The sequence below is a fragment of the Zootoca vivipara genome, chromosome 4 (genome assembly GCF_965207765.1).
Source record: "Zootoca vivipara chromosome 4, rZooViv2.hap1.1, whole genome shotgun sequence".
Classification (NCBI taxonomy): domain Eukaryota; kingdom Metazoa; phylum Chordata; class Lepidosauria; order Squamata; family Lacertidae; genus Zootoca; species Zootoca vivipara.
Window position 1 is genome coordinate 45445210 of NC_142587.1, and position 15348 is coordinate 45460557.

Here is a 15348-nt window from a genome sequence, read left to right on the forward strand (position 1 = left end):
AGACAAATAAGGCAAATTGAAACATCGCTCCTCTTGAGCAGACAGGGCAGACAGATGGAGGTATTTAGAGCAGCTGAACAGTGTCTGTGGAATGGCAACTGTCCTTGGAGCATTCTGCGAATAATGTCAGAACCATCATGCCACACCATGTGGCCAACATGCCAGACTGCTGCACCATGGGCATGTTTCACTGGAATTAGCCGTAACTAATTCCAAGTGTCCAAAAGAGTGGAACTGCATGTTGCAGATAGATTGTGTGTGTGTGTAGCGAAAATGCAAAAGCTGCTTCCCCCTTAGGAGGAGCAATTCTGGAGCAGGCTTTTGGAGCAGAGAAGCTATGAAGGAGGGATGACCAGACCAAGGGTGCTTAACACTTCTTCCATGGGCCTCTTCTCCACTCCAGATCCACATGCACAGGGCTAAATCATCAGTTGTAAAAACAGCTGATGGGGGCAAAAGTTCAAGTGCCTATTTCGCCTGGGGTCTTCTGTTCCAAACAGAAGGAAACAGATAGCAGGAGGCCACTTACTTTCCCCTACCTGTGACATACGCAATACCAGGGGTCAGCAAACTTTTTCAGCAGGGGGCTGGTCCACTGTCTCTCAGACCTTGTGGGGGGCCGGACTATATTTTTGGAGGGGCAGGTGAATGAACGAACTCCTGTGCCCCACAAATAACCCAGAGATGCATTTTAAATAAAAGCACAAATCCTACTCATGTAAAAACACACTGATTTACGGACTGTCCACGGGCCGGATTTAGAAGGCGATTGGGCCGTATCTGGCCCCATGCTTTAGTTTGCCTACCCATCCGCAATACATTTCTTTCTATGGGTGAGATCCACCAGTTTCACCCTGAGATTTCTCTGCAAAAATGGGAATAAAATGCTGGTGGGGAAAAACAGAAGAGAAACAACAGCAAAACAGCAGAGAAACAGAAACATCTTCCTCCAGGAAGGCAGAGCATATATGTGTTCTAATATTTACTGGTAACTAAATAATTGGAATGTCATTGTGTGGCTCTGTTAAACACAGAGATGCTCTGAGCCAATTTTGTGTTTCTTTTATGGAAAAAAAAATACTGACTAGAAGCCAAAGAGCGAAGCTTTCAGAAAGGTGATGAATGACGAATTCAGTTTATGGGGATGGGGCGGGTAACATTACATGGCTGGGTAGCAATTTCAGTGGGTTTGTTCTTTATAATGTCTGAAAGACCTAACTGGGTCTGCTAAGAGGTATGTGGGATGAAGCTCAAGGGATGGTAAACTGAAATTACCTTGTGCAACTCAGTTCCTAAATGCTACTTACATTATTGCCTTTGAGTGCACTTCCGATTTCAGAGTTGAGTTCTTTGTGGAAGATCTGAAGCTAATGGTGGATCACCCTTCATGTTATGAAATAGTGTACCTTTCTGATGCAGTATTAGCTGTCCTAAGAGGATAGATTTGTGGCACTCTTTCCTTAGGGTGAGCACCTATTCTCTCAATATGGAGGAACTGCCTGCTGGCCTGAAAGGAGCAGTTTGTGCCGCAAACCGAAGCAATTCTTCTACTCCAGTCCATCCAAGGTCACCAGCACTGAGCACACGCAGCATGACTGTAGATTATGGCAGAGTAAGTTGACTAATTCCCAAATTGTTCTCTTTAGACTTTACTGCCTCCAAAGAGGTTTAAAAAAAAGAGACAGTTGACACATGAGTCAAGTTTTCATTCAGGCAAAACTCAAATCTATGCTCCTTCTGAATGTTTGCTGGTCAGGGCTCTTTTTGTATACAGAAATTCCCTGCCCATAGAAAACCAGGTATTTGGGAGAAGGAATCTAAACTAGCTTTCTCCCTGACGGGCTAATTTTCTGTGTGCCGGTGTCTTACATATGGAGGAGCATTCAAGCATGTGAGCTCTCCATCGTAGTCAGAACCGGCACAGCCTTGACACAGGTTTACTGCCTCAGTGAGAAACAGTCACAACCCACATGTGGTAAAGGGAATCTTGAGCCTTTCATGGGGAAATGCTGGTAATAATTGAAATCCAGTGATGAGAACAGGTCTCTAATCTTAATAAGGAGTGAACATGGAGTTATCCCGTCTTGTTTTCACAAACAGCTTGCCTTGATTGTTGAGAAACTTGTGACCTGCCTAAGGTCACCCAGTAAGTTGTATGGATGAGCAAGGATTTGAACTTGCATCTCCCTGGTTAAAATTTAACCATCTGCTCCTACACTTCATTGATTTAACCATTATGTTGGCTTCTATCAATCTCAGTGGCAAAACCCGCATTGACTTTAATAGGACAGGATAACAACCCAAATCTCTTAAATTTTACATTAGACTTGGGGATCACACTACTACTGACTCCATTTGGGCTACAGGCAATCATTCATTCATTCATTCATTCACCTTTGCTGGCTGGAGTCCCCTGGGAGGATGATGTGACAATATAAGTTCAGGCAATACAGAAAAGCACATAGAAAGTAATGCAAGCAATTAGCACTTTCTGTCAGCCCCCACCCCCAGTAATGTCTGAAGCCTCTCTTTGCTCAGTTGTTTTTTAAGACCAGTGTGACATAGGACATTAGTCCATTCACAGTAAAAGAAAACAAAGGTGAGAAAAGGTGACATGCCTAAGGTTATCCAGAACCAAACTCAGTATATGAAGAAGTGTGCATGCACACGAAAGTTTATACCAAGAACAAACTTAGTTCAGTGACTTTTGAAACAGAGTACTGATCCAATTACGCAGGGGTGCAAGGTAACATTCACGTTTTTTAAAATAAAAAAATACATAAATTGGGGAGGGACTTGGTGGCTTCTTTCCCATGGCTTACCTCCCTGCAGACCCTCTTCCCCAATTTTCTCTCAGCCAGTTCACTTCTCGTATTCAAATTCTAGTAGGAAGAAAATTGCCTGCTGTGAGGGTTCAGATCCTTTTACTCACACATTCCTGCCTTGAAAATTGGATCCTGTGTCCCCCTTTTCAATGTGACTGGGCAGTGCTATGATGCGTTTGACCCACTGGAATTTTTTTGGAAAATCACTTGAGTTTACTGAATGAATCTGTATTTTGGGGGAGGTTTTGGCAACAACCGACACTAATTCTAAAGATTAAACTTTTGGTCATTTACTAACCATGAATGGTCAAAACTAATTTGGTTCAGCTTTTCAGGATGGGAACACTGGCTGTTGTGAAGACATCAGTTTACATAACATTATGTTTGCAGCAGACATAATAAAAGCTTAGGAGAAACTGGGCACATTTGCAAAAAATATTTTGCAGATGGCATTTTTTCTCTTGGCTGCTCAAATCCTGCAGACTCCCCATAGAGGCTGATATTTAACTCTGCTTACATTGCATATTGAGGGACCCAGGTGGCGATGTGGGTTAAACCACTGAGCCTAGGGCTTGCTGATCAGAAGGTCGGCGGTTCGAATCCCTGTGATGGGGTGAGCTCCCGTTGCCCGGTCCCAGCTCCTGCCAACCTAGCAGTTCGAAAGCATGTCAAAATGCAAGTAGATAAATAGGGACCACTATAGCAGGAAGGTAAATGGCGTTTCCGTGTGCTGCTCTGGTTCACCAGAAGCAGCTTAGTCATGCTGGCCACATGACCTGGAAGCTGTACGCCGGCTCCCTCGGCCAATAATGCAAGATGAGCGCGCAACCCCAGAGTCGGTCACGACTGGACCTTATGGTCAGGGGTCCCTTTACCTTTACCTTACATTACATATAGCAAAATGGTAAATATGGCAGTTGCTGACAGAATGTCTTGTTTTGCTTTAATGTGTTTACTTTTATTTTTAATTATTATATTTTGCCACTTTTATAGTTTGCAATATGTTCTGTTTCTGGGGCACATAAATTTATTTGTATTTATTAGCTCACTTAAATAAATCAGATTATTTCATCAGGATTCTTAATATGGTTAGCAGAGCAAACAAACAGATGGAAAGTAGGAGAAGTTTGCATTTTTAGCATAAAGTTGTTGGCACTGCCAACAAAGAGAACTGTTGTAGTGAGTTAAAGAACTTTCCTTTTTCATAAAGAGGGTTTGGGTTTTTTTTTTTAAAAGCATTGTATATGGAATATCTCACTTTTGTCTCTTTGGGAAGGATCCTGGATTAGAAAAAGGCACTGCTATTCCTGCAAGTGAAAGTATACCAGCAGATCTAGCAAAAAAGCATCGCAGGAAAGCATCTGGAACACCCTCTATTGCTGTTTCTAGGACATCTATGTCATCTGGTAAGCTTTTCCCTTTTCAGTGCATTCTTCATTGCTACCATTTTCTCCTTCCTGTTTTTACTTCCATTTATTCTCATTTGGAATAAGCCCCACACCCCCCCCCCTACACACTTCTGCTTAAAACCTAAGAGGCAACCATTTCCAGGTTAGACTATTTTATCCATCTAGCCCAATATTGTCTCTTTTGACTGGCAGAGGCACTTCAGGCAGAGGTCACCTGCTGCCTGTTCCTTTTAACTGGAGATCCCAAGGACCGAATCTGCAGGTAAAAGATGTTCTGTACAATGGTACAGCCATTGTTTTATTTCTCATTGGCACATGCAAATTTGTAATCCTTGCCAGGATGCCACTGCTTCCATATGAAGAACGATCAATCCATCTGCCTCTTTTATTTATGTCTCTTATAGTTCACCATATTTCTTCTTTGGTTTATGGCCGTTTTTAATGTTTTTTTTTTTTTAAATGGCTAAGTTGCCAGAATGCTGCGGGCTCAGTTGTGTGCAGCTTGATTTTTCTCTCTCCTTTGCTTGGCTTCTGCAGAAGACGGGAGAAATGAAGCAACTGTAATGTACCAGTGGGATTCTTCTCCTAGCCCACTGCTCTGGTTCTAACCTTTTACTCTCTTTTGCTTTGGAGAAGAGTGAGGAGAGAAAATTGACATTTGTGGGGAGCTGCAGAGAAGTTTGTATACCATGATTGGGGGGGGGGGAGGGAATCAAAGGTGGTATTGGAATACAATTTACTGTATACAGTGGTGCCTCACCTTACGAATTTAATCCGTTCCGAAGGCACCTTCATGGGTCGAAAAATTCGTAAGTCAAAAAGCGCCATTGGAAACACAATTTCCCATAGGAATGCATTGGAAACGGAAAAATTCGTAAGTCGAAGCAACCCCATCTAAAAATTCGTAAGTCGAAAAAACCCTATCTAAAACCGCTGCGGTTTCCGTTCGGATGTCGAGAAATTCATAAGCGTGTGGCCATTTGCCCCATTCGTAAGTCGAAAAATTCGGTTGTTGAGTTGTTCGTAAGTCGAGGTAGCACTGTAATTTTCAAAGAATCTTCTTTTTCCTTCCCCTTCTGTTTTTCAGATCACAGCAGATCAGAGAGAGATCTCAGTGTATCCTTCTCAGAAGGCAATGAGGATAGTTTAAGCTTAAGAAGTAAATCTGTACCTGAAGCATTGGACCAGGAGTTGGTGAGTTAAAATTATGCCACAGTTTAGAACTATGCCGTTTTATGTTACAAGGGCTGAACAAAACAAAAACAGAAACCCCGGTTTCAACTGAATCCGATGGTTCACTTTAGTCCATGCTGTGACTAAATGTGTAGCAGCAGAAATAAGAACATAAGAGCTCTGCTGGATCAGGCCAAAGCCTACCTAATGCAGCCCCCTGTTCTCACAGTGGCCATCCAGGTGTTCATGGGAAGCCCATAAGCAGGTCATGAACACAACAGCACTTTTCTGTTCATGATCCTCAACAACTGGTATTCAGAGGCATAGGTGATACTGTAATCATGAATGGTGTAAGCAACCTTGGAAAGGTAGGATAGAAGTTGGGGGTGTGCACTAACCACAGGATTCAGTTTGGACCCCAATTCAGCATTTTGGATAACAGCTGGATACCTGAAGTGTGGTTATAGTAGTCATTAGGCGTAATAAACTTGTTGAATAGGAAAGCCTAAGTTACAGGAAGGGCAGGAATATTAATTGAAGGTAGATTGATATGATATAGAGAGAGTTTGGACTGATGTGGCATCCAGAATCAGGAAGTATGAAGCTAATGAGAGCAGCAATTGCCTAATGGCATTCTTTGACATGTAATTACCTGGCATAAATGCATGTTAGTGGAACTTTAAAAAATAATAATTTGCAAAACATAGTTTAAATCTGCCAGCCACTACAGGAATCTTACCTCAAATAGGCTAGAAATTCTGTAACTTTCTCATGAACAAGTTTCAGCAGTCCCTGTGGCTGAACTGTTCTCTGGAAGGGACAGGGTGATAGGGATAATAGAAAAGACAAATGCTACTCTTGCAGTGATATCCATTTGACTGAGAATCAGCAAGGGATGAGCACTACCCACCATATATGTTCTGCAGACATTGTATGTGATGAACAGCACATTTCAGAGCCAGGTGAACATGTTTATATATATTTTCTTTGTCCATTAGAGTTACCTGGATGAGACAGAGGAAGATATTGATGACATTGTGGCCTCTGGCTACTCAAAGAGACATACCAATATGACAAGTGGATTATCAACAGTAAGGTCTCCATTACTACTTACATGTAATTTCCTTGTACAACTTCTTCCTGTAGTGTGGTTGGTTGTTGATGGCCTAGTTCACGTGTCACATTAAACCATAGCTTAAAACCAACTATGGTTTAATATGAACCAGTAGAATGTGAGTGCATGCTGCTCAAAAGTTTCCACAGTGCTCTTCCTCTGTTCCTGCACCATGGCCAAAACTAACCAGAGTCTGGCTTGCTGTGTTGTCTGAACCCAGTCTCCATCAAACAAACTATGAGCAAGAACAAACTTGGGTTTGTATGGCAGAAAACAAAACATGAGCCCAGCTTTGGATAACCCAACAAGCCAGATTTTTTACTTGTTTGATCTGCATCACAAAAGGAGCAGAGGAAGAGCACTGTAGGAACTTTAGAGCAGCACACACCACCATGTTACTCATTCATATTAAATCATGGTTTGTTTTAAACTATGGTTTACTGTGACATACTGTACGTACATGTTTGAGATATGTTATATACTACTCATTCTTCTCTATTCAATACAGTACATTCGTTTTACTCTGCTTTCCTCTATCCCTCTGCCGACCATTCTTTGGAGTGTGTGTGGGAACCACAATTCAACACGAGGTCCAAATCAATAATGATTTGTAGCCTAAATCCAAAATCTGCTCAGCTTTCTCTGTTGTGTCAAATCCAAATGTCCCCGAATGGCGATTGGACTAGAATTTGAGGGGAAAGCAACTCCCTGGAGAGGCATTTAAGTGTTGTTTAGGTTGTGCATTAAAAGTATGAATGATTTAAGGCTCCAACATGTAAAATGAATCTTGGAATTCTATCAATGGACAGAACCAGGGCAGCTAGCCCAGCTTGAGAGAGAAGAATGCAGTTATTTAAAGATGACTTATTATATGAATGCAGGGATGCAGCCAGTAGCTGTTGCCAGGGAAGCCAATTACAAAGATAAGTGTGTTTTAGATAACAGATATATACTTGTTGAATTACTATAGTCTCACATATATTTTTGTAGAAAGAGGTTCAGCTCTGTATATAATATAATCATCCTGAAGAAGAAAAAGCCACTACTGTATTGCAAAAAGTGGTGATGTTTATTTCTGCAAGCCTTGTGACAATATATAATCAAGATTAAGCAAAAGTGGGTTTCTAGATTGATTTGCATAATAAGGCCAAGGGTGTGTGTGTATCATAATTCCATGGAAGAACAAAATTTGGTGGTGAATTCAGCTTCCTTAAAATTTCTGCTATTGTGTTATTGTTTTGAAAACAACATGGATAAGTTTAAAAATTTGTAGGCACTCTCTGATGAAGTCTCAGAAGTCAGGCAGGTGGCAAACTTTGATATCTTTGGCCATTCTGATTAGCAAAATTAGAATACGCTATGTATAAGCGAAATTGCGAAAATCTATACAATTTCCATAATTTATATGTGTTGCAGAGTTCTTTTGTTTTTCTTTGCAAGTAATTTAATTTCCTGAGCTCAGATTGCTAATACATTTTAATACAATGTGTAACATGTTTGGCACACATTTCAACAAAAAATGGAAAACTATACAACTCCATTGATGAAAATGGCCTGGGAGACATCCAGAATATCTGGAAAAATAAAAGTCTGCTGAATAAACTGTTTATATTGACATAGCAGGTATAAGACAAATTGGGGTAACTGGAGATGTGGATTACAGGGAAGAGAGTTCTTATTGCCTTCAGTCACAGTTCTGTGTCACGTGGGGGCTGCATATCAACTGTGGATGGGGGTCACAGAAGTAGACAGACCTCAGTGGAAACCTCTTGGCAGAAGGTGTGGAATGGGATTCCTGATGGGGGTATCAAGTTTTTCCATATCCAAGGAGGTCGAGAGTGCGCTAGAGGGTGTTCTGGGAGGAAGTTTATAGGGAATTAAAAAAAATAGTGAAATACTCATTCAAGAAAAAACCGGATATCTTCCTACTAGGCATGCTAGGGGAAGATATCAAACCACAGGATAGATGTCTGATAGGTTATGCCACAGCGGCAGCAAGATTATTAATAGCAAAAGAATGGAAATCTCAAAAGGTACCAACCAAGGAGGAATGGCAAATTAAAGTAATGTATTATTGTAATTTGGCCAAAAGATATGAGGAAGTAAAGGGAATAAAGAAAGAAGAAAAACTGGAAACTATTCATGGATTATATTAAGTGCCAGGCGGAAAAACCAAATCTATTACAGAATTGTTAAACGCTCAAATGAAAATATGGCAGAGAGAGAGAAAAAAGAGAAGAGAAAGAAACAAGACATAAAAGGAAGAAATAAGGAAATAGCATTGAAAGAATGTATAAAAAATGGTAGAAGAGTAGTAAAATAAAGGGTATGTTGTAGGAAAAGAAACCAAAAGGTGCAGATATAAACAAGAAGGAAAATTGATAAGACAGTTTAGTGAAGGTTGAGAAGAAGGGGAAGGGGTGGGGGGATGGGGGGAAATCAATTGATGTATTTTAGATGTTGATTAACTGAATGGATACATACGTGTATTTTGTTGTTTTTTGTTTTTATTTGTTGACTTTTTTGTTTCGTTTGTTTGTTTTTGTTTTTGTTGTTGTTGCTTTTTTTTGCTCTTTTTCATCTTATTTTTTTTGTAAACTTGTAGACTTTGTGTAACGATTTGTAATAACCAATAAAGTTTTTTTTTAATAAATAAAAAAAATTTAAAAAAGAGAGTGTGCTAGAGCTTGATTGCCTGGAAATATATGGCATCCTTAGTGTATTTGGTTTTATTTCTATAGTATTATGCTCCACTAATTTGAGTTTTTGGTTTAATGATGCCTCTGCTAATGACTCTGTACAATTTGGTATGCCATGGCACAGAAAGACAAGACAGACACAGTAGGAGTTCTTGAGTAATGGGGCTATACCCACATGGCAGACGGAGTTGGGAAAAGCAACAACACCCCACTGTGTCTCTTTGAGTTAAAGAATAGAGAAGTGCAAGAACTAAGGGTGCCTACTGAAAGCAACATTTTAAAAAGGGAGTTTTTAATCAACATTACAGTAGGATGGGTACTGTTTATTCAAAGCTGGGATGTGCTGATGCTATATGCTGCTCAGTATGTTGTTGTTATACATTTTATGTTATTATTAGTTGTAAAGATATTGACAACTGTATCATTCTGGTATATTTGGAGAGAGTAAGATTCCCATAATCGATTAAGGTTCAGCCTGTCTATGTTCCTCAGTGCTTTAGGCTACTTTTGGATTCTTAGCTACACCTGGAACAAAGAACACTTTTCAGCAACTTCATTGAGTGAGGAGGTTGCAACCTGTGTGCGTGTCTGATGAGATCACTTCATATGTCTATAATCTTAAGGCTGGGCAATGGTATCATACATGGGCCCCTTTTGACATTTTTTTTCTTCATCTGACTGAGAATAATGGCCAAACAAAATGTGATATAAGGGACCCATGATCAGGAGTTGATTTTCTGATTTAAAATCCCCTCCCACAAACAAAGCTCTTTACCCGGGCAAACGTACAGGCAGTAGTATTTTCCCTGTAGGAAAAATAACAGCAGTTGCCAGTGGTTGAGGGGAATAGTTACCAAAAAACGTTGTAAGGGAAAATATTTAACCCCTTCCCCTGGTGCTGTGGGTAAGCCCCATCCAGTTGCAGGGTGTGGCGGATAGTATTTTTCATTTCAATCATGGGAGATCCTGGTCATTGACCTCCAGCACATCTCCTGTTTAGCGTATGCCACCCTTTAAACCAGTGCTCCAGTTTCTGCCTGTTGTCTGAATGAAGCCCTGAAGATAAATAGTTTTGACATCCTGGCTTGAGCCCAACGTGGATTTCTCTTAGTGTCATAACGGATGACTGTTGCCAGTCATCTACAGCTGTAATATGACCAGTAATCTGCGGCTAGTTCTTTGCTATGGTGAAGCCAAGCCCCGTGGGTATTTTGCTAATCATGCCGCTCTTACTAATAATAATAATAATAATTTATTATTTATACCCCGCCCATCTGGCCGGGTTCCCCCAGCCACTCTGGGCGGCTTCCAAAAAAACAGAAATTCTAAAATACAGAAATCCATCAAACATTAAAAGCTTCCCTAAACAGTAGGAAGAAAAGATTCTGGGTATCAGGCAAGCTGTATTTAGGATTAAAACGTCAAAAGTGATGACTTAAATATAAGGCTGACCATGTCACTTGATCATTTATTTATTGTTTAAATCAAGCAAATAAAATCATAGCTGCCAAGTCTCCCATTTTTCGTGGGAAACCCCCGTATTTTAAAACCGTTTCCCACTGGCAGCCCGGATTGGAAAAAATCCCGTAAATCCCCTGGATTTCCTACCTGCCAGGGAGGCTCCATTTTGGGTCCTGGCGCTGCCCAATTTCCGGTGCCCATACAAGGGTAGCGCGGCACCAGAAGTCGCTTCTACGCATGTCCGGACATGAGTAGAAGCGACTTCCGGTGCCGCGCCGCTGCTGATCCCGCATTTTTCAGTGGGAGACTTGGCAGCTATGAATAACATGGGTTTGATCTAGACTTGCCTTCTATATATGGCAGCACTCACTTGGTCCAGGGAATGTTTTTGACCTGGGCTGTGTATACATCATACATTGAAAGCACATTATTTCCCCCAAAGAACCCTGGGAATTGTATTCTATTAGGGATGCTAAAGAAATGTAGATCTGTCCAATGTCCCAGAATTCTTTGGAGGGAAATAATGTACACAGCCCCAGTGGAGGGATCCAATGGGCTGTGTTTGCTGATTCCCAACTCAGCCTCCATTCCCCAGCACCACCTCCCACACTGTTCTAGAAGATCTCCCCCACCTTTCCAATGGTGTGGGCTGTGACACTGGGGGTGGGGGACCTGGAGTGAGAGGGAGGGATCAGCAAAAGCTGCTTCCCATCCCTAGGTTGAACAGCAGCAATGTTAACTGCACTTAAGGTAACTTCTACCTTTTTAAGCAGCTTAAAAAAGGACTAAAATACCTATGTTGATTGCTGTTTATTTGTAAATAGGTTGCCATAGACATCTCCCTTATGATAAGTAAACCCTATTATCCAAGTGTTCATCTTGTGCTGCAAGAGAGAGAGAAAATTACATTTTCTGAACATAGTTTAGGAGTATGTTCCTATTAGCAGCTTGAAGCACAGAGAGGTCATCACCCCCTGCTGTATTTCAAGCTGTCTTTGCACAGTGTTGTTCACATCAGAGAAGGAACAGGGATCTCTTCCTCTGACATGTGTGATGTTTTTGGTTTCTCCCCTCCTGCAGCTTCCCCCCCTCCCCCCAAACTCCTATTCCTGAATCTGCTGTGCTCTTCTGTGTGACGGCTGTCAGGGTATGTTCTCATTACTGCTTACTTTGCATCCAGTTTTCTTGTAAGATGGAAGCTGGTTTAAGAAAAAGCTCCTTGAACAGCCAGTATTTGTCAAGGAACTACAGGATCAATATGGGTTGTGACTAATGTCATGTGAATGTGGCCTCAAAAACTACCCTGTTTCTCATATTTTAAGACATACCCATAAAATAAGCCATAGCAGGATTTTTAAGCATTCAAGGAATATAAGCCATACCCCGAAAATAAGACATAGTGATAGGCGCAGCAGCAATGCCGGCCGCGGCAGGAGGAGGAGGGAAAAAATAAGACATCCCTTGAAAATAAGCCATAGTGTTGTTTTTTTTGAGGAAGTGCACTGGACGCAGAGTAAGAGGTAATGTGAGTATACCCTAAAATTTATTGTTATGGGAGAAAAATAACTTGCTCACTTAAGTATCAGGAGTTTTCTTTCTTGCTTCATTATCATATTTGTGGTATATTGGAATAGGACTTCTCTGTCTTCATTTTCTAAAGCTGATCCTTGAATTTCTGAATTCTTCTGGCAGCTGCTTAATGCTTTCCTCTTCACCCTTTCTACATTTCCCCCTCTTTCTTTCTTTCTTTCTTTCTTTCTTTCTTTCTTTCTTTCTTTCTTTCTTTCTTTCTTTCCTCTCACCTTTCCCTGCCTCCTTTCCCCCTTTTTCTTTCTCTTAAAGAATTCTCCTTCAAGTCCTGACAGGAAATGGACCTATTTAAATGTTCCAGAAGCAGATGGTGACACTGTAAGTTACCTCATTTTTCTGAGAAACTCAAAAGTCTCCTATTTGTTTTGTGCTGCTCTTTCTGTTTTCATAGTTAGCTTAAATAACTAAAAATATTTTTGATAATTGATACTAATTGCTTCATTAATTCAAAGAAACAAATCCCCTTACCCTCACATATGATGTGCGTGGTCGCATAACTTATTTTTTTAAAAAAGAAAATTGATATTTGTTTTATATATTCAGTGGATTTTAAGACAGAGGGCAGGGGGACATACTGGGGGAGGGGGACGAAAATAATAATAGGCTTTGGGGGCAAAAGCTACCTTTAAAATGGGGAATCTTTCAGTAGGTTTCAACTGCTGCTCATAACTAGAGTGAGCACTCAGTTTTTCATGTTGCATTAATATAACTACCAACCTAGCAGTTTGAAAGCATACCGGTGCAAGTATATAAATAGGTACCGCTGTGGTGGGAAGGTAAATGGCGTTTACGTGTGCTCTGGTTGCCTTCCATTGCACCAGAAGAGGTTTAGTCATGCTGCTCACATGACCCGGAAAGCTGTCTGCGGACAAACGCCAGCTCCCTCAGCCTGAAAGCAAGTTGAGCACATAACCCCAGAGTCACCTTTGACTGGACTTAACCCTCTAGGGGTCCTTTACCTTTTACCTTTCATATTGCATTAATATATGAGTGGAAAGAAGTTGTCTGTCGTCTCCCTCCTGTCATGCTCAAATCACAAACATAAACTAAATTCTTGAAGACCCGGAACTGAGTACTCCATGAATAACAGTTCATATGCTTGCTAGTTTTTCCTTATGGAGTGGTCTTAAGACTTGCAGCAAAATGGGTGAGGTAACAGCTGAATCGGCACTTTTCAGTGAGAGCTGGCATGTCCAAGTAATTTGCATCAACACAGAAGGATCCCATGCTGCAGGTCAGGTATATTTGAATGGAATAAAAATCTGAACTGGCCCTGAGGCCACTGGTTTAATTCACTTTTGAACTTCTTGTGTAGTAAAGTGAGGACTAAGGAGCTCTCCACTCATCCATGAGTTCACAGGGTGACCTTGGGCCACAACCTCAGCCCAACCTACCCTACAGCGTGGTTGTGAGGATAGAAGGGAGCATTTAGAAGAACTGTGTAAGCCCCTTTGAGGTTCTTGAAGGAAAGACAGGATATATATGTATCAAATAACACTTGAGTAGCTGTTTTCCCAACAATCCTAGTTATATTGGAAAGAAAATAGATTGCCTATATTGAAATGCATTATAAACGTAGAGCACAATGCTGTTTACCATGTAAGTCACTCTGTAGTAAGATGCCTAATTTGATTATTCTAGTTCTTCTTAGTCAGATCTTCCATGAATATAGGAGAGAAGCAATTTTTGCAGAATGAGTACCGTTTAAGATATGGCTTTTAAAGATGTGACTCAGCCTGATGGACTATTTCTCTCTCGCCTCTTTTTTCAGACCAGCATCAATAGTATGACAAGTGTGTATAGTGAAACGGGGGACTATGGCAACGTGAAGATCAGTGGTGAAATTTGTCTCCAAATTAACTACAGCTATAAAACAGGAGCCCTCAACATCCTGGTAAAAAAATGCAAGAACTTGGCCATAGCAGATGAAAAGAAGCAAAAAACAGATCCGTAAGCAAAGAACCTTTTACATACCGTAGTCTTGTTATTCAGTCATATTTGCTTGTGAGAGTAAGAAAACATAATACCCAGTTGCTTAGGATGGCCACCTGGCAAGGGCGGCACCCAGTAGTCTCGCACAGGTTCTCAGTGTTTTGCAGAAGGTGAGAAAAGCAGGACGTCTCACTTTTATCTTATCCAAACCTCAGTGCATCTGATATACTGATACTGGGAGACTGATGTAAGAGAGGTGGGGAGGTGAGCTGCAAACTGGAGAAGATAAGAAGCAGTGGTCTCTCCTAGTCTAACATTCTCAAATCTGCAGTCAAAGTGAAACAAGGCTCTGGCCGAGTTCATATGAACTGGGAAGCCATAATTTCCCACTACCTGAATGAACCGTGGTGAATGTTGTACATGCACTCTCCCCCCCCCCAACATCCATGAGGAATTTAGAAACATGTGTTTCTGCTTTTCAGCTAGCACTTGTCTACAATAATCAACTTTTGGGAGCTGTGGTTCGTTTAAATTATGGTTAGCCAGGATATGAAGAAAGGATGAAGTCGTTTGCAATTTCCATGGCATTTAAGATCAGTTGGGAGTTTAGGGCGTAGTACTAACCAGTGCTTTTTTTCGGGGGGGACACAGGGATATGCATACCCCTAAACATTTTGTGAATCCGATGGTGGCTTCCTTTCCTTTCCTGGTGATTTTCTTCAGTCAAAATGAGAGTACCCCTATACATTTTTTTGGGGGGGGAAGCACTGGTGCTAACTGAGTGGGGTGGGATATAACTGTATTTGAGCTGTACCATTCAGACTGCAGGTGGGGACTCTTGAGGCTGCTTGTTACTCCACATATCCATCCGTATGTAAAATTGGCATGTCAGGGAGCAGAGTAGCCTAAAACGCTTCTTGAGATGCTCATTTTCTGCATGCAAGATTTATTTTGTTTTCAGTAGGGAGGAATATTCAGTCATGTGAGCCATCACTTTCAGTCAGAAGTACTTACTATCCCAATGAGAGCTAGGTCGAAATTGTTATGCATGAGTGGGTGAATAAACATGCATACCTTTCTCATGCATCACAAGCCACTTGGCTTTTGGTTTGAAATTACAGTCATGCTGTAAGAGTTTCTTGTCA

At 41.1% G+C, this 15348-nt stretch overlaps 1 protein-coding gene across 8 annotated transcripts in view; it reads left to right on the top strand.

The window, feature by feature from the left end:
- Nucleotides 1-15348, top strand: part of SYTL5 (synaptotagmin like 5) — a 71216-nt gene that overhangs the window by 45402 nt on the left and 10466 nt on the right. For 7 of the 8 annotated variants that reach the window (XM_035114675.3, XM_088667803.1, XM_088667807.1 and 4 more), the window contains exons 7-11: nt 1465-1612; nt 4102-4231; nt 5322-5428; nt 6406-6498; nt 14043-14221. In XM_035114675.3, coding sequence (XP_034970566.3) covers nt 1465-1612; nt 4102-4231; nt 5322-5428; nt 6406-6498; nt 14043-14221 — 657 coding nt within the window. Of the gene's footprint in view, nt 1-1464; nt 1613-4101; nt 4232-5321; nt 5429-6405; nt 6499-12523; nt 12590-14042; nt 14222-15348 lie in introns of all 8 variants that reach the window. The other variant, XM_088667808.1, reaches the window with a different exon arrangement.